This window comes from Perca fluviatilis, chromosome 2, assembly GCF_010015445.1.
Source record: "Perca fluviatilis chromosome 2, GENO_Pfluv_1.0, whole genome shotgun sequence".
Classification (NCBI taxonomy): Eukaryota; Metazoa; Chordata; class Actinopteri; order Perciformes; family Percidae; genus Perca; species Perca fluviatilis.
In genome coordinates, this window is record NC_053113.1 from 22,939,280 (window position 1) to 22,964,199 (window position 24,920).

Below are 24,920 nucleotides of genomic sequence, written 5' to 3' on the forward strand. Positions count from 1 at the left end.
AGTACAAAGAGCAATGTTAAACCGTGTTAAATTACTTATAGCAATGTCATAGTGATACTATATTAGATTGCAAAATACCTTAAGATAACACTCTCCCTATAATAATATTGTAGTTATACCGCAAAGTTTAAGATGAAATTGTCCCAAAGACTCACTATAAACCTTATGCAGTTCTATGTATAGGACTAGTATTTGCTAATAACAGCATACCAAGATTTTCATTACAGGCAACATTAATTCCATTCATATCAGAGAAATCAGCAACACTTAACAAGAGGACATGTATCCTCCCAACAAGCCTTTTAGTGTTTGTTGCAGGATGCTCGGGCTGTGTAAGAGAACTTCAGACTCTAGAGGTCTCCATCCTTCAGCATCCCCTCATCATCCACCTATTCGCCCTCCTCCTCCTCTCTGGCATTTTGTGCAGCAGAGGAGGAAAGGAGGAGAGACTGCTGAGGAGGAGACAGAGGGGACCCTGAGACAACACGTCCCACGCCAGAGCCAGACAGCCAGAGAACTTTGATTTGACGCCAAGTAGCCTGCGATGAAAATGACGATGAAGAGAAAGAGCCACGTTTCTTCTTCTTCTTCTTCTTCTTCTTGGGAGGTTTAGATATTTCGGGCGTGTGCAACATATGATGCCCTTGGACTCATATGCTCAATGAAGATTTATTTAGGCTATCTCTGATTTCGCTCCTCTATTCGCTGATGGCGCTGCTTCGTTCTGCCCGCACTTAGGTCAGCCCAATGAATGTGAAGGCAGTCTGAGCGCATTGTTTCCAGCTCCGTTTGCATATGGGATTTCCAGCCGTGATGTCTGCAATATTTCGCTCTTTGTTTCTGGGTAAGTCACTTCCCATTCCTTTAAAAGAGAAGTCATTCGTTTAAAAAGCACTGGAGCGTGTTCGTCTGACATTTCTCACTGACGATGTGGACACTGATGTAGGCTATGTCGTTATTATATTTAAAATGATTTTTTTTTATAATATACATTTTTATTGGTAAACGTGTCCTTAACAACACATCTGGCAAATGTTTCCGTCTTCGATTTAGAATGATGTCAGAATATATAGTCACCCTCGCACTTTATAATGCGCATATGTTAAGAAATTGCTATTTATATTCACGCGTATCTGAAAAATGGAAACACACAAGCAACCTTGATTTCCAAACCACAGGGTGCTCTACTTGGGAGAGTTCTAAAAAGAGAGAAAATGTAATGGGGGATAAAAGTTCACCTGACCCCTCCCTTTATATCTGCTATCCAGATTTATTTTTATTGACCCTTTAAGTGCATTGCTTGACACTCATTCTTCAAAAACAGGCCCGTTGCAGATGAGCAAAACGCCTTTTTACCATTTTTTTTTTGTCAAAAAAAATAAATAAATCCAAACATAACACATACAGCAACCACTAAGACCCTGCAAGGATATATATTTTCCACAAGCTCTTTCTTACTGTTTGGCCCAATTTTAAGTGTCCTGAACATCATTTTGAGAATTAAAAAAAATATGTTCAAACTTGTGGGGCTACATAATTTGTTGTTTAGTTTGAAACAGAACTTGAAAATAAAGCTTCCTTTGTCAGTGTTTGACTATTTATGTTATCACCACTACTGCTGATACTAATACCAATACAGCTCTTATTACTACTATATTACAGTATTGTACTGAGGGCCTTTCCACGTTCAGAGCTAAATGAGGGATTGGTTAATTTCACTGCGACTTCACTGACTGGAAGTTACTGTGAGACAGTGTGTAAATGACTTCCAGTATGAGTTTTCACACTCCTTACTGCTGTCTCATCACCTGCAGTGAAATTTCCCCAGCTGGGTGTAACTGGGGATAAACCAGCATTTTCCAAAGGGACTTTACAGTCTGAAGTGACTATGAATAGAAGTATTTGGAATGAAAAAGTTTGGAAACCTCTGAGTTAGAGTAAGAGTGGTTGAAAGTGGCTGTGTGAGGAATAATGCACCCGAGAGCTTTGGTTTGAGTCCAAAAGTCGTGCTCTAGTCTGCGTGAGGCTTGCTGTTCGTGTTGTTGCAGTCTGGCGAGAAATCAAAAGAATCATTTGTGTTTCATTTTTCATTCCATTAGTTTAGACATACAGCTGGTGTTATTTGCTTATGCTGGATCTGGATTGTTTTGTAGATTTGTAAATGCCTAAAGAGTTTGTTATCTCCGGCTCCCATTATTCAGTTTCTTACATATTGCAGTGACCTCTCAGGAGAGTACCCTGCTCCTTACCCAATGCATTCTGGGAAAAGCCCCAGTCCACCTGTGACCCTGAATAAGATAAGCGGTGAAGAAAATGGAAGGATGGATATCTTTTGTGTGGACCTGCATGCATGCTGACTTGTTAAGGCTTACATTGGCCATCCAGTGAATCCACAGTATGTGCTCAGTGGTGATGGCCACTGATCCTGCGCTTCAACTAAAGAACTGACTCGGCAGTGTACACTGCATACAAACACGTTTTTTGGTTTCAGTTATCATCCTGGTTGTATTAGATAATTATTTGATTACCTAAATAGCAGTTTTCTACTACTGATGATGATGATGATGAAAAACACAAGCAATTCTTAGCTGGCACAGCTGAACCAGCAATGCCAAGGTACAATTATACAACAGTAATTTATTCCCTAATAAAAAATAATAATGCACTTTTCTTAAAATAACCATCAGCCTGTAGCTGAGAGTATTAAATGACTTGTTGTTGCCATGGTGAGGCATTTTCCTCCTTCCTCTGTCATGTCACAAGATATGAGTATATAAAACAATTTGTGCTGCGGAAAATGATATTGTTAGGGTGAATGTACAGTACAGCAACCTGGGTCGTGTGTCTCTCATGCGAGAACAAAATATCTGCCAGTCAGCCAAAAGAGCATTTTTCCCTGACCAGGGAGATATGTAGCTTTTCAGGCTAGGCGGTTCTCCTGCACCACACTGAAGGACATTTTCCTGAAGTTATAGCCTGTATTAATTCAAGATCAACACCGAGGCCAAGTACAGAGCGGAAGTGGCTGTTTTATTATAAAAGAATCAATAGTCATTAATAGGGGCTCATTTCCTTTTTATTTGGCTGTGGCCTCGCAAGTCCTGAGATATCGTTAATTTAATATGTGTTGGAGATGTAATATCCACTGTTCACATTACAGATAAGTAGCACAATTAATTGCCACAGAGAGTTCCGTATAGTTCCCTTCTGTGACTCTGCTACACACTAAGTAAGAAACAGGAACAAGGTCAAATAGAGTAACTGAGTATCAGTGTGGTAGATTCAGCCAGGTAAAGGAGACTAGTGATGGATTGCCTGTCTATCCTTGTGCCATGATTAAATTATTCTGAATGATGGAATTTGAAAATGACTGTCCAAGAAGTAATAACACAGTGTAAGTCACTTGACAGAAATGTAATTGGAAAGAATGAGCAGCTTTTGTGTGAGAGACAAACCCTCTGTACCCTCGCTTGGTGGAGTCTTATGTTCAGTCTATAAGACAATGCAATGTGAGGGATCATGAGAATGCAGTAGGGTCTTAACATCAGTGTGTGTGTATGTGTGTGTGTGTGTGTGTGTGTGTGTTGATGCTTGTGTGTCTAGATGCATGCATACATGTGTAGAACAATGAGAAGATGGAAGTGCCTGTGCACGCCTGCTAGTGTTAGATGTAGATAAAGAGAGCAGTGGCTCCAAACAGAAATTCTGTCCCCATTCTATATTTAGCATGTCTGCCGGGGTAGGCAGAGGATCTCTGAAATGTGAAGATGACAGGAGCCTCCTGAGCCAGAGGTTATGAAGTGACATCTTGATGTGTTTGCGCCTGAATCACACTCCCACACGCACACACACACACACACACACAGCCACAGACTTCTGACATTCTTATAAACCCAGAGACATTTTGATATCTGACGTCTAGTTACCATACATTAAGTCCTCGTTTTGATCTTCTTTTGATGCGCATTATTCTTCAGCGTTAACATGTGGCATCCCCTATACATTCTCAGCCCCAGAACATGTTTGATTATTTCGAGAGCATGTGATGAATTTGGCAGATCTGCTTGTGCGGGACTCGAATGGGCACGATGTTTATTTGTCAGTTAGGTGTGGAGCCTTGCACGGCGAGTTAACCTTCATCTCACATTGTAGAAGCGTAGACCTTTAAATGACTTTAATTGGCTGGTTGAATTCATTTGTAGGAGTTTATTTGATGAAGGTGATGCAAACAAATTCAACACATTCAGCACATGTTCACACACGGACTGGGCAAAGGGACAACACAAAGCATCACAATACATACTGTATATGTACCCAGGGATCAGTGTCCAGTAGCTGTTACATTCAAGCTGTGTACAGTACAGTAAAGATGTGGAGGGGAAAAATAGCTTGCAGTGCATTGCTCAGATAGTTAAATGACTTCCCTTCCATGTACAATGTCAGCGATTTGACATGCAGAACAAAGTGTAAACAGATTTCCGTCAAGAGAGGATTTTATTACTCAAAGCCAGAGTGGCAAATTGGAATGGCTCAGCAAGGACAGAGCGCTCCTGAATACAAAACCTCGACCAAGGGTGAGTGAAGAGGCCTACGGATAAGTGCAGAGGTCCTGCCGTCCTCAAAACAATTGACACAGATCATTAACAAACACTGATTTGCCTTCCAAGCACTTTCCCCCTGATGTGTACGGCCTTTGAATGACAGCGTGCTTCCCTGAATAACAAACCGTCCTCATTTTGAACCTGAGGGATTCTTCATGTTTCATTGATTTTAGTGCTTTTAGTCAGACGGTCTTTCTATTCTGTCGTAGCAAGCTGGATGCTATGCTTCAAACGAGAGTGTTTGTAGGTGAAAGTGTACCTGCTTTGTACTGTAAGTGTATTTATTCCTAGTACTTGAGGGTCTAGGCGGGTTGATTTTTATAGCAGCCAATGACATCCAAGGATAAAAAAAAAAAATCAAGGTTGCACTGGTGGAATGAACGTAGTCTGTCTTGAATTCATCTGTTTACGTCTCTACAATATTTCTTTGTTTGACAGTTTCTTTATCTTTCTCCTGGTGTGTTTGTGCCACACCCCTAATATCCAAGCTGTCCAAGCATGGGTCTTTTGGCACTTGCATGTTGTAAAACACAAGACATATGCCTAGACCGAGCAGGGTTTGTATAGTGTTTCTGACCTATAAACCCTCCCCCTTTTCATCCTTCACTGGAAAAATCACTTCCAGATTATTTTGGATCGTATGAACAGGAACTGCCTATTTCACTTTACTGCTAATCTTTGACAGATGTTCAGGAGAGGCTCACATTCACATTCACTTCGGCCACATGTACAGTACACACAGGACATTACAGTACACTAGTATACTGCTGTACACAAACAATTAAAGACAGACCTTTTTTGCAGATAAACTAACACACATACATATAACAACTACCTGCTGTTATACATTAGGCCAGGAAGATTAGATCGACATGAGGAATAAAAAGAAACTTTATAGTTAGTCATTTTGGAAAATATTACCTCTCATCTGACTCTTTCTGAGAGTTAGATGAAAAGATTGATACCACTTTTGCAGATTAAACAAACAAGATATATATTGTGTTAATTAGGCATTTTTAGAGAGCTTTTCCCTGTTTCCATTCTTTATGCTAAGCTAAGCGGCTGCTGTACTGTAGCTTCATACTTAGTGTACTCTCAGAAAGAAAGGCAGTAAGGATATTTCCCAAAATGTCCAACTAAGTTTTGCCATAATCATGACATAGGTGAAATGCTTACACCTATTGTTAAAAAGTTGTTCTAAAGATTTTGCATATTACATTTAAGTGTTTTAGCAATTAGGTGATAAATCAATTGGCAGAAAATGAACCTGCAACAAATTTAATAATACATTATTAATTGAAATAATTCATTAAGTAGAATGGCCAAACATTCTCCGTGTCCATCTTCTTAAATGTGAGGATTTGTTACCCTTTGTTGCTGTTTATATCATTGTAAGTTTAATAATATTAAAACGATAGCATCCTATCTAATTCATCATTTTTGTTATTTGCTATAGTGAGGCAGGAAGCCTAATTTTGATCTAGTGACCACAAGAAATCAATGCCAATAGCAATAATCCCACAAAATAACCATGAATCAATTGATCCCACTGCCCCTGGATCTCTCACAGACTGACCTAAGCAGTTAACCATGTTAATGACATGGTTAACTGAATAGTTAATAGTTTTGGCACTGCGTTATGGCATCAGGAATATATATTTTATATGACCATATATGTGTAAACTTGGAGCCCTGATCCATTATAACTAATGATAAATAATGCAAAAAGCAGAAACATTCGAAAAGCAGGTACATTTACATCAGATGCTAAAAAAAAAAAACAAGGTAGCCCTTTAAACCCTTGGGTAGTCATGGCTCTGAAATGTGGCATTGGCCCCTAGTTCCCTGTAATCTCTATTGCCATGGCATTTCCTCCAAAGGGAGGATTTCTGCCTTATTTGCAGTTTGAAAGTCAATGGAGCAAGTGCAATTACAGCTTTCTATTTTCTTAGAAAATGTGAAGTGATTTGCTGCCTGTGTGCATACATATTTGAATCAAGGTCTATGATTGTTTCATGTAAGCATTGAGGAGATCATAGAGTGAACGCTGATGCTGTTGGGGAGGTGAAGCATGGATTTGTCTCCCATTGATTCACCACAATAAAGGTCTGGTCTGATATTAATTCTTAGCAGCTATTGACATTGCTGGAAATAGGATTCCATCTATCCCCGACCTAGTGCTCTTCAGCTACAAGAGCAAAGGTGATCAAAATTTTACAAAAATGCCATTTGAAATGATTTGTTTATCAGTGGTGGGGGCTGGGATGCTATCATCTCAGAGCTCTGCCAGCCCTGTTGGGGTGCTTTCAAGTGCTTTCTGCCTTAGTAAAAACTGTCTTCTCGAAGCAGAACATGCTTTTGATCTATGTTATCTGTCTCTGAAACCAGGTATATATCTGTTTTCTGTGCAGCTGCGTGATCCAACTGTGCGGGAAAATAAACAGCTCAAAATCCCTATTGCTGAGGTGTCTTTTACTTTCAAGCAGCTTAGCATAGCGCTTACATCAATGACACAAAGGAAGAAAAAGCAAACTCTTGATAAAAAATGTAAACCCAATGAGCAGCGCAGGGGTGACATTGGTTGTGTTACAGTAGCAGTCATGCTTGTGTGTCTCTTTCCTCTGTCACCTGGAAGCCTGTTAACAAAGGTTTACAGAGTCTGATCAGCCTTATTGCACAACTAGATTATATGAATTAATTATCTTAACTCAGCAGACTTTGATTGAACAGTTTGTTTTTACTGCTGGACTAACATTTTTCAGTGAGTGAAATAGTGTCAAAACCCCAGTAAACTGTCTACCAATAATTTATAATTTTTTTACTGGTTGTTTAGCACTTTAATTGCTCATGGGGGGCACCTGTCAGACCCCAACCTGTGCGGTGCCTCAACTCACACTGTGATTATTGATTATCATGCCCAAATTTCAACTTGGACATTCAAAAAGCATCATGCTCCTGAGATGAGAATCAGCAAGAGAATACAACTCACAGCCAGACTGCGACCACAGGGTGTCCTCCCCATAAATCGTAGCATAAAGCAAAGGGTTTTTCATGCAGACAGAAATAATTGTGAAATGGGCATTTATTGTATTTATTCCAGCATGGTGCCGATGCACATAACATAGACTTTTCTTCCACTCTACATGCCACTCATCTGTAATTCAATCCTTAGAATCGATTGCATGATGAATAAAAGCAACTTGCGCTGCCCCAAACAATGGCAACCTAGGCAAGGTTTTTTTCTCCTCCTCTTCCACTTTTCTAATTGTGAGCTGACTGAATGAACAGCAATTTTTTTCAAGTCGCTCTATTTAGACGCCTGCTGTTCCTTTCAATTTGAAGCAGTTTATTAGTTCAGCAAGCAGGACACTCCATTAGGTGTTTTGAACCTGCGTGCTACATTGTCTCACTCCATTTCCTCTTTTGCTTGCCAGCCTTCCCTAAAGCATTAGTGGCTTTAATCATTAGAGGCCCTTCTGCCCTTTAAACATTTATCTTCAGCCGCTTTTGGTCGTCACCGAGCAGCCTGGAAAGACTTAAAGATGGATGGTGTTTGGAAGGGAGGGAATTCGGTGGCCATTGATTAGAGTGGTGAAAGACAAAGTGGTCACCTGCAAAAGACCTGAACACCATCTGGAGGATCCCCTCCACTCGTGGTACTTGATAACTGAAGTCAGGACTCAGCCATCTGCCCAATTTAGATCTATACTGAGAGCGAGAAAGAAAAGGATTTTTTATTTTGGTTGGAGACAAAAAAAATTGATCATTCACTAACTTTAAATAGCAGGCTTAATCTATTTATTGACTGTAACAAATCTTTAGAAATGACCTTTAAAGCTGTGTAAGATATGCAATTCTGCTGATTGATTCTTTATGGGGATGAAATCCTTGGTCATCAAAACCTTACCTAATCTAAATGCCCTTCACAAGGAATGCAATAATTTAGGCCCTGTCTTGGGTTGCCAGTCCTGTTCTCTTGCAGTGGATGTTGTGTGATGGATGGTTTAATTATCCAACCACAATGCCAGCCATTTGGTCTTTCATAGCACAGCGAAAACATTGTAAACTGAATATAATTGATCAATTACTAGGTTGTCCACAAATTAAGTACGTAATGTCGCTGATTGCACTACAGCTCTTTCCCCGAGTATTATAGAGCGTAGAGCCCTCTATCTGGCCAAAAGTTTGAGAAGTTTGTTTCTGTGGGAGATGATGTCGCTTGTTCAGGAGCTTAGGCTGTGGTCAGAGTTTATATGTATTTGCAGCGCTAAAAAAAGCTTATTTTTCATTCCTTTGTCGTTCCACTTTTTTCTCCCTTTCCCGGCAAAGTGGTTCAGAACAGATGGCACCACCACCTTTGTTTTTTCCAACTCGTTAGACTTGGCTTGTTGATGATATGGAGCCTTTACGCTATACTGCCCATGCAGATGTGTACAGTATATTTTCTAATGTAGCCTCTGTCATAATGTACCAGGCCGTAAGGGTGGTGTAATCTACAACCTGAAGTATCCACCATTACATATTACTTTTACACTGTATCTTCCGAGGCTCTTTATTGTGCTTTTCCAAAAGTGGACATGCAAGCATTTGCTTTGCATGGACATAAAGTGAACGCGACGTTTGTTTGTGCTTGATACTGTAACTAAATACAAAAAGCGGTGTTCATGTGCTCGTGTGAACTCACTACAGTAATAGAGTGTACCTCAGAGACTAGCGAAATGATGCCAACAACTTTCCAATCATAACCTGCAGCTCATTCAGAGAAGATAACAGCATGTTTCCATTCCATTCTCCATTTGTATTAGTCAGAGACCCGACTTGCAGATCACCACATCTCCAGTGAAGAGACAGACACAGGCTTAGGACTGCATTCAAGATGCCTGTCATGGTTTGGCGTTGTTGTTCAAATCGTCAAACTTTGAATGAAATTGTCTTATTGTGGTTGCCGGATGAGGGTGGCGTGCTCTTTAGTGTGCAAACACTGCAGTAGTGAGTGAAAGCTGGGCTGAGTTTCATGGCTCTCTCAAAATTATTAAACATGAGGCTTTTTTGGACCTCACATGTTCTCTCTGCAGCAGACATAATTTTTATTTTGTGTGTCTTTCTTCAAGAGGGAAATCAAGAGTGTTAGCATTTGGCTTGATTTGCTGTCTGGGGTCCAAAGACGCTGTAGAGGAGGAAATAGCAGAGTTTGCTAATTCAAGCTCTTAAAATAATTAAAGTTGGCATGATGACTCTGCTTTTTAGACTGGTCCAAGCTTAAAAGAAGCCAGCTTTGGGAGTTACCACACAGCAACAGCAAGCTGTGTTATACACCATATGAAAATTAGGAATAATGAAGGTTGAATATGCAGATAAGATAAAAGAATACATGCATAATTCTGTCACTTTGGAGTGAAATTAAGCTTTTGGCCAATAACCCATCATAATAGAAAACAAACATTTGTTGTCCATTTAGGAGATGGAGATGCTGTTTACTCTATTAACCTTTCCTTTTGGTTGCACTCTTGACATTGAACAATGTGGAAGAGGCCTACTCCTCGCCGGCCCTTTCGCTAATGAGGCAATTAAGTCTATCCTGCCTTGGTTGAGCAAGGGGCAGAGAGAGCAAGGCAAGTCATCTGCTGTCTCAGCAAACACCAAGCATCTTAGCCGTCCTGCAGTCAGAATACATAACAAGCCCTGCTTTATTGTAGTGGTCCTACTCTGTCAGTGCGACCCTCAGCACGGCTGGGGATCACAGGCAGCATCAGGCCGTATTTATCCATGTGCACTGAAGCGCAGCAAATGGAAATGGAAGAAAAACATTGAATAAAATTATGTTTGGGCTCTATTTGTAAGCTATTGTGAAGCCATGGTGGGAGGCAACTGTGTAACATAGCCACAACTGCTTGCGCTGCCTGTTTAGGGATAAAGCAGTGGACTATTGCTTTTACTGCCTGGTCTCAATTGTTAATGCTTCAGAATACTCACAGAACATCTCGGTAATTGTACTTATAGAAATCAAAGGATTAAAGATATCATATTCTGAATCAGATTTCAATAGTGGATGTGTGTCAGTGATGCTTGATACCTGTTTCATGTATTAGCCTCTGCGTGTCTTGTTGACTTGAGTATTTACCATGTTTCTTTTATGTAATGAGTTATTTATGCAGCTAAAAGACCACTTGCTAGTCGAAACTGGTGTACACTGTGGCTGGCGATTTACTGTAGTGTACAGTGGAGTGGATGATGTAGCTCTGATCCAGAAAAGCAAGGTTATGCCTCTCTTTTTCACCTGCATGCTGATAAAGAAAAGGTCAAGATATGAATAAACAATATTGTGCACGCATACATGATTGAGTGGCTGTCAATGTGTCTTCATGCCTGATTTTATCACTAGATAATTCCCTCTCTGACACATGTTAGGGATAGCACGGAATTGCAATTGCCTCAAGAGCTATCCAGGATAATGTTGATTGCTGTAAAAATGCTATATACTTTGCATCCATTTAAAAAAAAAAAAATCTTTTTACCCAATTAAATGACAGCAATTAGCACGTTTCTTCTCTCTTATTCTAGTAACTGGCTGCTATGAGCAGCTGCCATGTCCTACAAAAGGGCCCTGCATTAGGGCCTAAGTTAATGTGTTTAACGGATGCACAATTCTAACGAGAGATAATGGAAGGCTTACGGCTGCTCAGAAGGGATTAGGGGACATATTTTTTTTTTTTTTTTTTTCTTTTGTTTTTTTTTTTTTTTTTTTGTAAAGGTTTTTGGGTTTTTTTTTTTAAAGCTTTTGCTTTACCATCACTAATGTTTTGCTGCCAATCCTGACTTATAGAGATTCATAGAAGCTTATGTAAGCAGGCAAAGGTGTGCTTAAGCCACACAAATATATGTATACAGTGTTAAAAAGTGAGCATTATGGCTCCTTTTAGCATCAGATTTCAGTCCTCTTGTGCAGGTTTCAGTGTCCACTTTAACATATTTGCCTTCACCATGTGACCAGATCAATACTGAGAGATTACCTCTGCTTGGTGTGAGACACTGGAAGAAGTGGCAGGATTGGAGGATGATAGAGCTGACGGTTTACAGTTACAGGACACTAAAGATGCATAGTGGCAAGGGCGCCAGGAAAAGTGCACAGTTAGCAATGGGCTGCACCGGCAACTGACCATGTGTGTTCACCGCTGGCTAAAATTTACTGACACTCGACACCACAGGGTTAAAGGGGTGATAGAATGATTATATAGTGTATTTCATACTGTTCCTTATGGTCTCCTAATGGGGTATGTAACATTGGTTGGGCTGAAAATGGCCTGGTTGATATTTTACTGGCCCTTATGCATCCCTGTGTTTTGGCCCTATTTGTAACAAGAGCTTTTCTTCCAAATATGGTATGGTCATGAATATTTAGATGAGCTGCGCGCTGATTGGTTGAGCAACTTGCCATACGCAGACATTAGAGACGCGCGCTGATTGGTTGAGCGAATCCCCAATACACATACATTAGAGAAGCGACAGAATCTCATATTCCAGACACTGCAATGTTTCATTACCAAATTCACTTCTGAGACATTTTTAAGCGAGAAATCAACTATATAAAGCTGAAATATGGGCCGTTTTACAAAAATTGATGGCTAATTGCAAATTTGGTAAGATGTGTCGGACTTTAGGAGCTCCACACAGTCTGACGAGAAAGCAGCAGCCTGCTGGGCTCCATACCCAGGGCAAAGTCACCCTTTGTGGATACTGCACTACGGGGCTCCGCGGCCAGCTGCCGGCATAACTAATATATTTACTGTTTGAATTTCGTCACGCCACTTATACAACATCATTCCCCAATGTCTTATAAAGCTAACCGTTGTGTCCGATTTGATTTTAAGGCATTTTTATGAATGCGAGGCGTCTTTGTATGAAAGCAGCTGCTTGCTTTATGTCCCATTCATTACAATGGGGAAATACAGCAGCTAGCTAGCTACACTTTTGCCATAACTAAATTATATTTACAGTTTGAATTTCGTCACGCCACTTATACAACATCATTCCCCAATGTCTTATAAAGCTAACCGTTGTGTCCGATTTGATTTTAAGGCATTTTTATGAACGCAAGGCGTCTTTGTAGGTGGAGCAGCTGCTTGCTATATGTCCCATTCATTACAATGGGGAAATATCGCAGCTTGCTCACTTTCGCATAACTAAAGTATATTTACAGTTTGAATTTTGTCACGGCATGAATATTATAGGTTCCTCAAGGTCTTATAAAGCTTAGCTAACACTTGTCCGATTTCGGATTTCAATTGAATGTATTTTTGTGAATGTCAGAGTTAGGAGGAGGCTAGCTAGCTCTCATTGATGGACTCCATCTCACCGCGGCTCTATCAATGAGACTCACGGACAAGAGGCGTTTATTTCCCCGATTGTTTGTTTAAATAACTCAACACACATACCCATTATAAGATTAACTGGAACCTGCGGGCTGCGGTAAAAGATTGCGGCCGTAACAAGCTCGCTGACACTGCGGTCAGGGCGGCGATGTAGCAACCCAGGCAGCACCAACACCGGCACTAAACTCCGACACACACAGTCGGAGAAAATTTGCAATTAGCCATCCATTTTCGTAAAGCGGCCCATATTTGAGCTTTATATAGTTGATTTCTCGCATAAAAAAGTTTCAGAAGTGAATTTTGTAATGGAATAGCAGAGATCTGCGTGACCTAGCTAGATTCAGAAGACTACCTGATCTCAGGTCAGTTGTGTAGCCTATGTAAATGTTGGGTCGTGACTGTTCTCTTAAGGTTCCGGATTTTGAGACGCTTGCGTAAGCAACTCAGCTTTGTTGGGATTCGCCCGTTTTCAGCGGCAGTTTCAAAATATGAGATTTTCATAGTAAAGGGGTGTCAGTGGGACTTTGAGCTTCTATGTATGTCCTATTTACCCACCGAACTGTCGTTATTCAACTATGACAAGGTAAAATCGGTTTTGCATTCTATCACCCCTTTAAGGTTAGGGTTCTTTTACTGCAAAATGTACTGAATAACACAGAAAACATCACCACTACACACTCCGGCAGCAGCACAAGACAATGAAAGACTGCTTCATGGTCTTGTTGTATTAATGTGTTAGAGTCACAGTTTAATACATGCTGTTGCTACAAACACTGGACAGATGATATGACTAACCTTTGGTTTATACCGATGCTGTCCTTTTGCTCAAGCTAACAGCGCTCTTGTGAAGACAGATAGACCTGGGCGCAGTTTTTCGGAGGCGATGTCAATAGTGTTGTCATTCACCCCTGCGGAGTGCATCAGGAGGCCATTTCATTGACATTCAAGTTAGCACTGTTTTATCGTCTGGTAACTGTACCATGCAGGTTCCTTTGGGGAAATCATAATGCAACGGCGCCAGCACATTTTTGATTATTAAAGAAAGTTATTGTGTTGAAGCGCAAAGCTCTCCTTGCAAACTAGTTAGAGCACTGCCCATTCTGACATCTCCTTCATTTCCCCCCTGCCTCACTTCTCCATTGTCCTCTTCTCAGTCAAAACAGCTGCATATATATTCACCTTCTACAATTGATCTAATGAAAGGGAAAGTGGTGGTTATGTGGTTATAGTCAGGGGGAAGAACAGACATTCAACCTGCCCTGTCCGTCGGTGGTTGAAAATTTTGATGTATTATTGCACACATTATCTTCTGAATGCATTAGCATGGCTAGCAGAACGAAATGAAAAGCCTGGAAAGCCTTTATTGTTCACTTTACATATTAATTTTTTTTTTCAGCACATGTAATCCAACTTATTGTTTATTTATCACGTCTGTCGCAGTCAACAGCATTATACTTGATCGGAGGGCAGAAAGACATTTGTTTTTTTTTGCGGACCCGAAATGTTCTCTCTATTGCCCTTGTTTGCTTACATGGCATTGGAATGCAGTAGAAGTATGAATGATGTTTCACTAGAGTGACCAGCATGGTCATTAATCCTAATATTTAGACTGTAGCTGCCATCCACTCCCAGCCGTGGCTTGACTACAAGTAATCATAGCTATACACCACTGTGTATTGTGCTGCAGGAAAAACGCAACAAGCGCAGAAGCTGAGTCCATCAATCTAAGAGGCCAGATATTTTTTCTCCTACCTCATGTTGGAGGATTTTGAATGCCACCCTGCCCCCATGTTGAGGGAATATTTTCATGAGCCCTTTCTCTTACTGTTCTGTCTCTTCCCAATCCCCTCTCCCTCTTATGAGACGAGGGGTCTGAGCGGATGGAGCGCATACAGCTCTCCGATGCAGGTTTGTGATGGATGGCCACTCAGCTATTACCCCCTTTGCTCACCAGAGGCCGGCCATATTTTTCCTTCAATTGCCGCTGTAGATCTGCATCTGCATGACTACAGTCAGGGATGCTGCTTTCTGTGAGCGTAGCAGGGCCGAGTAGGAGTATTTGATTAGATGTAATGGAATTACAGTAATCTCATTCCAAAAAGATGACATCTGTAATCTGTTGCACTTACTGTAAATATGCCGTTATCAGATCACAGATGCTTATGATGTTCAAGAGTTATTGCATTGCTCAATACAACTGTGGCATCTAAATTGTGGAACTTTTCTAAATTGTGGATTAAAATGAAACCTATTTAATGGGAATGATTTTATAGGAGTGTGACGTAAATTAACTATTCCAGCAGCATTACTGGTACCAATTTTCTGCAGGTAATCAGCACTTTAAGTAATTGCCTCTGCATGTAATCCCCCTAACCCTCATAACTGGTGTTGCAGTTGAATGGTAAGCTTGGGATATGTGGGGGGATGGATGGATATGTTGAGGTGGAGTATTAGCAAAAGGATGACCCCAGGGCCTTATTGGAGGCTACTGCTCGGTCATAGAAGGAATAAACGCTGCAGGGTGCTCTGCATGGCAGCACGCTGCTGCTTTTGGGTCAGAGAAATGAGGGGAGAGAGAGAGAGAGGATCTGTCATTGATCCTGTGGCATTAGCCTCGGCTGCAGTCATAATGAAGCCAGTGCTGTGTGCTCAATTTTTGTGTGTGTGTGTGTGTGTGTGTGTGTGTGTGTGTGGGTGTGTGTGGGTGTGTGTGTAGTTGTGTAACTGACAACTCCTGTAAATATCTGCATCTGGAGTGTTTATATCCTGGTGATTAATTATAACTCATGTGGACATAAATAAATCACTAAAAGCGGGTGTGCACATGCGTTTGGGTGTGTGTGTGTGTGTGTGTGTGTGTGTGTGTGTGTGTGTGTGTGTGTGTGTGTGTGTGTGTGTGTGTGTGTGTGTGTGTGTGTGTGTGTGTCGCGTGCGCGTGCGTGCATGCATTGGATGTGTGTATCCCTAGATACCTTTGTGTTAACATATTGCAGGGTATGCATTGTCATCGTGTGAGTATCCTATGTGTATGTATTTCCCTGAGCGTGTGTGTGTGTGTGTGTGTGTGTGTGTGTGTGTACAGTGATGAAGCAGGAGAGGCTGCTTGGCGACTCATCCATCATTTCCCCCCCTGGCCCGTGGTGCCCTCAGAGGAGCGTTGCGCTGTCACGGTGACATTGGGCTCATTTTGGAGTAGAAAAATGGTGCATCCGCCCCCAGCGTCACCACCCGCCCCCCTCCAACCAACCAGCCAGCCAGCTTAGACGCTGCAGTAACAATCCCTCTAGCAGTCTTAGACTACTTCCCCCGCCGCCAGCTTTACAAGCCGTATCCACAGATAGCTAATCAGAGCCAGCATTATTGAAGGGCCCTCGTTTGCCAGCGCTCGTTTGGTGAAGCTGCTTCAGGTGGGTTGTCACCTTCTCTGACCCTCCCTACCCCCATCACTTCTTACCCTTCTACTCCCACGCCCTGCTGGATAACCTTGGAAAGGGTAGATGAGGGGAAGCAGGTAGGGGACAAAAGAGGAGGGATGAGACCACTTTATGAGCGTCCCACGCCCCATCCTGCATCTCATCCTCAGTGGTAATGTACAGGGTGAGTCAGCAGGAGCAACTGCAGTATAGCGGCCCAGTCGATCTGTTTATGCTCGCCTCTGGAGAGACAATGGTGATGCCGTGCCGCCAAGCCGCTGCTGCTGCTTCGTGACTAAGTGTGTGTGTATGTGTGTGAACGTGTCCTTCAACTCTGCACGGATTTTCCCAAGCAGGACAGCAGCACTAGCACACAATGGACAAACTTTCAGGCACTGCTGAGAGTGATAGGTGTCTTGGTCAAGGAGGCATGCTGTACAATCTAGTAAGAAATTAGTGAATGAGAAAGAGGAGGAAGTGTGGCAGATATTTGGATGCTTTTTCTCTGTCCCACATCAGTTTGTGCTGCTGCAGCACAGCAGGCCGAATGCAACACAAAGTGCCACTTTCTCTTTCATCAAGAGTTAGGAAGACAGCGTGTGTGGTGCATGTTTGTGTAAATCTTTCTGTATGTTATGTGTGTGGCTAGTAGCGCATGGTTTATATTGCAGATACACTGAGTACAACTTACACATGGCTGACATAAACAATCGTATTGAACAATCACATTAGTTCATAGTCGCACACACACAGAAAGTGAGTGATGTTTAACACATATACACAAAAAGGCACAGACTGTTATGATGTGATAAGCACCTAAACCTATGCAGACATATCTCAACCACCAGCTCCCATTATGTAACTGCAGTCAACACATTTTAACGTCATTCCTCCCAAAACGGCACCTTGTTGTTGAAGGACTGGGGGAGGGTGAGAGGAAAAAAGAAGCACAGAAATAAAAGACGAAGGGAGATAGGCATAAAGACAAAGAAGAGAGAGAGACAGAAAGAGGAATAAGAGCAGGAAAAGAGGAGTTAAGGGATTGCAGCATGTGCCTCCCTGCCTTCCTCCCATGTCTGGAGCGAAAACAGTTGCTAATCAGTCCTGCCACTTCACACACACACACACACACACACACACACACACACACACACACACACACACACACAGAAAAACACACATACACACACAAATCTACTGATACATCAGCCAAGGTACACACAGACACACACACTCACAGCTTTTCCTCAGTAAGCCTCCTTTCATAGATAACCTATCCAGCTGACAATAGCAACAATAGCATAAATCCTGATCCCAACAACAACAACAGCGATGGACAGCCACGTCCTTCACTGAACACACGTCAGCACATTCTCCCCTCTCTGTCTCTACTGACAGATCTGACAAATCTGTCTTTTTTATTTTAAAAAGGATCAGTTTCCAGAGCTGCAAGCATCCTGTTAGGACATGTCGGGCTAGTGGCAGATTGATCAGCCTGTTCTGTTGCTGGAGATCAATTGCCATCCGTCCTCTTCTATTAGATCTTGTTTCTTCCATTTGCAAGCAGCATGCCTGACAACCTCATATTCCTACCTGACCTCACCTTTCCCATAAGTCAGGCCGAAGGTCAAAGTCTGTTATTAATTTGCATGACCATGTTCACTTTGATGTACTGTATTCATCTGTATTGTCTTTCATACAGCCCTAAGAATAACTTCCTTCCTGTGCAGGGGATCAATAATGTAGCATGGCCCATAAGAAATATTACGCCACTTCCCCTCGCAACAATGACAGGAATCGTGGAAAATATATGCAAGCCAGCCTAGAATCAATGGCTCTCATGTAAATGTAAACTCTGCTCTTCCTGTCTAAGTGATACTATTGTAGTTTGTTTATGTACATTTCTATACACTGAGACAGCTACACTGAAAGTGTTTTACTGTGTAGGGTTACAAATATCACTTTTCTTTTGAATATCACATCCAAGCATTATGATGCATTGCTTCATGGACTCTTATCACAGCCTCTCACCATGAAGGAAGGAATGGTGAATAGCACATTTAAATCATTCTGTCACGGGAGAACTATAATCTTTTTCTTCTGCATGGCATATGTCCTTCCACTTCTAACTAATCCTTATTATGCCTCAGAAGCGAAGGTCATTGTCAAAGCCGAGGGGTGATTAAGTTAATCCACTTGTTTTTTGAATCCGATTTACCTCATTTTCCAAACTAGGGAACAATGTTCTGGCACAAAGACATCAAGATGATAGTGCGGCACGCATTAAGAAGGAGGGCCCCTACACTGGAGAGGCTTCTATTATCTATCTACATCATCTGCATCCTATTCTGCTTCCCAGTTCTATCAGCGGATTTTTAATGACTGCATTCAAAGCTATCTCTGCCATATGGAGAGTGAAAGTGAGAGGAGAGCACACAAGTTAGAAGTGACATGATCTCTCTTATTCATGAATCGGTCTATGTCGCTGCAGTAGAAGCCACTATCAAAGCAAGGCACAGTGCCCTGGTAAGCAGGAGCCCCGGGCTGCGGCCGGCCAGCCTCAGTGAGTTTACGCAGTGCAGTGGCATACGATCGACTTCATTAGCAGGTCCCTCCCTTCAAGGGATGGGTTATTTACTACTGCACCGGGCACGGACAGATGCTCCACTGATACTGTATTATACTATAGAGATTTGTGCAAGTGTAAATAGGTGTGTGTGTGTGTGTGTGTGTGTGTGTGTGTGTGTGTGTGTGTGTGTGTGTGTGTGTGTTATTGTTTTTAACTGTAACTCTGAATGTAAGCTCACATACAGGACAGCAATGCAAATTTGCACATCTATGCTAATGTGTTATGAATGTGTGTGTTCATCCATACGTCATGCAAGTCTGCATTTATGAATTTTTGTTTATAGATTTATTAGTGCGCGTGCCTTTCAGTACATTAGCGTAACCATTAGCTTCTCTCTGTCCGATCTGATCACATCTCATGGCATGTGAGCCAGTATTAGTAGTAGAGGGAAAGGTGGGAGACATTACACACATACACACACATATTTGGTACTCAGGCATTATTTTTCAACTACCTCCTACATAATTTTTACAACAGACGCAGATGGACATGTGTGGTAAATGTGAAGTGTCAAGGCTTTTATTCCCATGACGTGATGTGAATGCAATAGCCAGGAGAAAACCCTTGGAAAAAAGTTATTTTTTTGTCTTTTTAATTACCAGTAGGTTAAGAGCTTACATTTTCATGGGAGATCATAGGCTTGAGTGGCATTACAGCACATTACAGCACACAATGATTTCAGTCTTTACCTCGTCTTTGAATGTGTTCCACTATACAATTAGAAATGAAAGAAAATCAGTAGATAATGGTTGTGAATTGTGTCATATTTAACCCTTTCAAACTTTTTAATGTGCAGTAATATTTGCATGGGCAACAAATTTTTCATTGTCAAAATACCCAACCAACTGAATTTTATCGTTTCCATGTCTCTCTCTTATACATAGCTTCACGCAAACACTGGTACCCAATTCATAGTCTTTAGTTTGCAGTTACAAATTATAGATACACATCTATATTTATCATGTAGCATGTATCAATCATCAACCAATTGTAATTATTATGACAAATAGTAGTAACCTAGCTTGGGTTGCAACAAACAAATGATTATGCTCATCATGAACTAATCTGCCGATTGACTATAATAGAAGACTAAGAACACCAGATATTCTCATTAAGAGACTGGAGTTTACATTTTTGCCATTTACATGCTTAAAAATTATTTGATCAATTATCAGAGTGGTTAAGCCTTACTCTCACAACTTAGTCAATCATCACACATGTTAAGACAAATGTTTAATTATTTTTGAATGATTAAAAAAGATCAAACAAGAAACACATGCCTAATCAGTACTGTGTTGATGTAATGCTGAGCTCATGACAAACGTGAAGCGAGGGATCATTTGCGTTTATTTGCCCAACTCGCGTGAGATGTGCCGAAGAGGGGGAGGGGCCCCATGTAGATACTAAGGCTGTCCTCAAAAATTCTTAGTCGACTAACACATACGATTTTGTCAACTAATCAGATTAGTTGATTTAATAAAACTTCTGATCTGTAAAACCAAGTTTCTCCAAAGAATCATGCAAATGCACCACTTTAAATCTTGTGTTTACCATAGATGTGTTCATTAGTTTATTGGAAATAAGTCATTCAGTATGAAAAAAGCATTAAAATGACTAATCGACAAATGAAAAAATAAAAAGAATGGGCAGCCATAGAAGATACTGACAAAGTTTCTTTGCGCCATTTCTTTCTGTCATCAGCCATAGCCGAAATAACCACTATTGCTGCTTTGTACCAGTTGTAGAGTCCCAGATACGTTGGATAACCAAAAGCTGTCGTGTCTGAGTTCATAACATCATCTGGTGGCTACAATAATCTTTTCCTCCATTTCTGATTCAACAACAGGATGTCAGGGGAATCTTAATGCTGATAGGCTTTCACAACACCGTGTCCCGCAAATTACACAGATACGAGAAATTTGCGTGACACTGTCGGCCGTGACAAATTTGCGTTTATTCACGTCTATGCATCGACTTTTTATGTAAACGCAGTGCAAAGACTTTGCTTTGTGTTTAGTGTGAACACACTAAGAGGAGAATTGGCAAGTTCTGCATTAGCCTACAGTACATATGTGTGTGTGTATATATATATATATACATATATACATGTATACATATAAATATAAATATATAAATATATATATATATATATATATATATATATATATATATATATATATATATATATATATATATATATATATATATGTGGGGCCCAAGCCTGTTGGGAGCTTCGGCTGGGTTACAAATTTCTATTGTACAGTGTGACAAGCATGAGGCAAGAGAGGCTAGAAAATCACAGAGAATGAAGAGGCAGAGAGGGAGACAGAGGAAGAGGAGAGAGAGAGGTAGGGAGAAAGGGAGAGTGAATGAATGTGGGGCAGACAAATAAACAGAGTTGAAAGGAAAAAATGAGCCACAAATGAAAAAGTGCAGATGTTTGAGAGTGTTTAGCAGATCCTGTTGTGAAGCTCTCAGTCAGTCATAATAAACAGCCCTAACACACAATTAAAAACACCTGGAGCCCCTCCATCACTTATAAAGTTAAGCTTATAATCATGGGGGGGACTCGACTGCAAACCTAATAGCTGTGTGTGTGTGTGTGTGTGTGTGTGTGTGTGTGTGTGTGTGTGTGTGTGTGTGTGTGTGTGTGTGTGTGTGTGTGTGTGTCTCTCTTTCTGTCGCTTCCACAGCTTTGCAAATTAAGGTGTGACCGAGCCAGAATTACATCTTTCCATAGCCAGGACAAACCCCATAATAGGCATTTTAAACACAGACCCTATTATTTTTCTGTGACGGATGTGCTACATTTTATATGAAGCCTGTGTATTTTAGCCTGTGTTTTTTATCGACTCTGGTTTCTCATGATCTTTCCTTATATTAATATACTATACTAATACTAATATTATTAGTATATTGAAAAGCAATAAAGCAATGAAAAATAATTATTGTATCTGAAAATGAAAATCTGAAAAAGTCATGTCTGAGCTACATTTGTGTTTTTAAGTTACAGCATCCGTGGACTTTTTGTTAAACAACTGGGCAGAACCTAAGATAGTCCCCAACTACACATGTGGTTGGAATAAGTAATGTTTCCCCCTTTCAGCTGTGAACTGTGAGTATTATGCACCAGGTTACATGAGGTGTGTTTAACTTGGACTCACCATGGGGAAGGCCAGAAGCTTAGCATAAAAGCTGTTAAAGCTCACAAAATAAAAGGCGCTTTTATCTCCTATGCTGTTCTCTAGCTCATGTCCAGGACCACTTTTGTACTTGCTATACAGTTTCTGGTTGTTTATGTAGCTGGCCTCTAGAGGTAGAGTAAACTGCAATCAGCAGAACTTTGAAGTATTCCACTTTTCCTTGTTACTGGATTTCTTTCTCCTCTGCAGCCTCCCACCCAGGGTTTCTGTGTGTCCACTTCATTTGGCAAAGCACGTCTGCTAAACCAACCTTTTAAACTCTGGCTGACTTGGGTTCATTTAGACAAGCGAGCAGAGGGAACAATCAATCCTAAGATGTAGGAGTCGCACCAATCTAAATATTTGATCACCTCCAATTCTGGATGATGGCTGAGTCTCAAGCAGGAAAGAGGGAACTTTAGCTGAACTACAATTTCTCGAAAATGACTGCATCCACCATGATTGAGACTGAAATATTTTTTTTCATCAGAGGAAGAAAGTGTATGCTAGGGGCAGCTTAATATGCAGCCTATTTTCTTCCTTTAGTGTTTTCTGGATGACTGTTTGTGATGATGAATCAAGGCTGGTAGTGGCCAGTGTGGGAGCTGATCCTTACTGCTTGAGTTCTCATGGATTTTGCCAAATGGAGCTCTTAGTGGCAATTTCTGAACTGCAGCACGGTAAAGAAGGAAGTACGGCAAACTGATGATAAAGGCCTTAAAGGTTTGAAGTGTTAAACCTTGTCTCCCTACACATCCTTATGGGCTATTAGAGTTTATGTTAATTAGCTTGTTTAACAGCCTGGCTGACCTCTTTTTGTCTGTCTAATACTACCTTGAATCCTGCTGCCGACAAAACAATCACAGGTACTTTATTCAGGGATGAGTATGATTTTGGTTTTTAAAGAGGGCCATTAGCTGATATACTAAACCCTTAGGATTTCTTTCCTTTTGGTTGGGGCTATGATAGCATGTGTTAACCCTTTCCCTTCATGTAAGTTAAGGAGTATCTGTCTGGGACCCTGACTATTCAACTAAATCAGTGTCTACTTCGAGACTCTGCCTGTCCCTACAAATTATCTCTTGCCCCACCCTGGGAGCTGGTGCGCAATGATCCATTTGAATAAGAGAGACACCTCCCCCATTACTCTCGGATTGAGCTTGGCACCTCTCACACTGCCATGCTGGTCATAGACAGGGCAGAGTGGAACTTGTATATGTGGAAGAAGGGTTGTTTAAGCGCACTAATGTGCCCTAAATGGATAAATCTGGTAAATTTGAGGAGCTGCACCTGCATCCTAATCAGTCACGACACCATTTACAAATGCTCCATTTACAAAAGCCATTGCGTCACCGACATGTCTTGAAACATTAGCAAGGCTTACAAGCAGACAATGACAGCAAAGCCTAAGACTCAGGCATGACTGATTATAAGATGATTTAGTGAGTGAAAATTGGTTTTGACTCACCAAGGGAGCCATTGAAGACAAGCCTCAGAGGGTAACAATAAATATAAACCAAAGTTTATGCTGTTTCATCCCTGCCTATCTAAGAAAAGTAAGGAGACGGGGAGTTTGCACAGCTCAAAGTGTGTGCTGTGACTTACTGTTACTAAGGGCTTTTATACTGTGTTTGATTGCAGAAATTTCATTCCTGACATTTATGAAAACAGTGTCTGCAGCACAGATAAAGAAGAAGCCACATAAGGCCCTGGAGGTGCACCAGATCAAGCTTTGCATATTTGACGCAGTCCTTCGACTGGTCGTAACAGTTTTCCCAAGATGGCGTGCGCCTGTATATGTGAACGGTACTGTCTTTCTAAACTATTTTGCCCCGGATTTGTCCTTTAATACTGATTTCATTTTGTTAGAGGAGAAAAGTTTAGAATGTCACTCAGCTGGTATGTTGACATGAAAGGAAGAAGAAGATGAGTGTGTAACCTCAGAGAAGCTTTTGAAAGCTGGGTTGGATTCACTAAATGAGAGGCCAGGGGGCAGGAGGAATCCAGTTTCTCAGTCACTGATGGGATGGGATGGGTTGGGTGCCAGATGTTTGTTGACATGCACGGAATATGCCACGCTGGCCCTTGCAGCATGCTGCAAGATGTGAAAAATCTTGGCACGGTCAAGGCGGCTTTCTCCTTGGCGCAGTGTGCTTGTGTGCAACCTTGTCTTAGTCCCAGCCCTCTTTCTCCCCAGCTTCAGCCCCAACCCCATCAAACATTCCCATGATGTCCTTGTATTATTATATTGCACCACCAACCATTTTTCTCTTGCTATTTCTTTCACCTTTCTTTTGACTTTTTAATAGGGAACGTTAAAGTAGCCTTTTCTCTTTACCCAAAGGTATTATGTTTTTTTTATTACAGGGGTATCATATTGCTCTAAGAATGTGCTTATTAAAAAAATAAACAACTGTGTCGCAATTCAGGGAATGGAAAGAGGAAAGCTAATCAAGGAAATTACCAATCACTGTCTTTGAGTGCAGCTCTGCTCCCTTCTTGCTGTATTGGCATCCGGTGGATCTTTGCAATCATCCCAGCAGAGGCTCCCACATAATACTGATTATATCAGTCTCAAAGTGCATAATCAACTACATTGCAGGTAATGTGAGGTTTAACCAATAGTAGTGTGAAGCAGACGAAGAAAGATTGACTGAAGGTGTATGTCCGCTGCCCACATTCATCTTTCAAATATGTCTTGTCTCTCAAGGTTGTTAGTTCCTCTT

At 41.2% G+C, this 24,920-nt stretch overlaps 1 protein-coding gene across 1 annotated transcript in view; it reads left to right on the plus strand.

Annotated features, from left to right (window-relative positions):
- The first annotated feature begins 360 nt into the window (after positions 1-360).
- Positions 361-24,920, plus strand: part of clmpb (CXADR like membrane protein b) — a 66,523-nt gene continuing 41,963 nt past the window's right edge. The window contains exon 1 of the mRNA XM_039784771.1: positions 361-844. Within this exon, the coding sequence (XP_039640705.1) occupies positions 796-844 (49 nt within the window). The 5' untranslated portion in view covers positions 361-795. The remainder of the gene's footprint in view (positions 845-24,920) is intronic.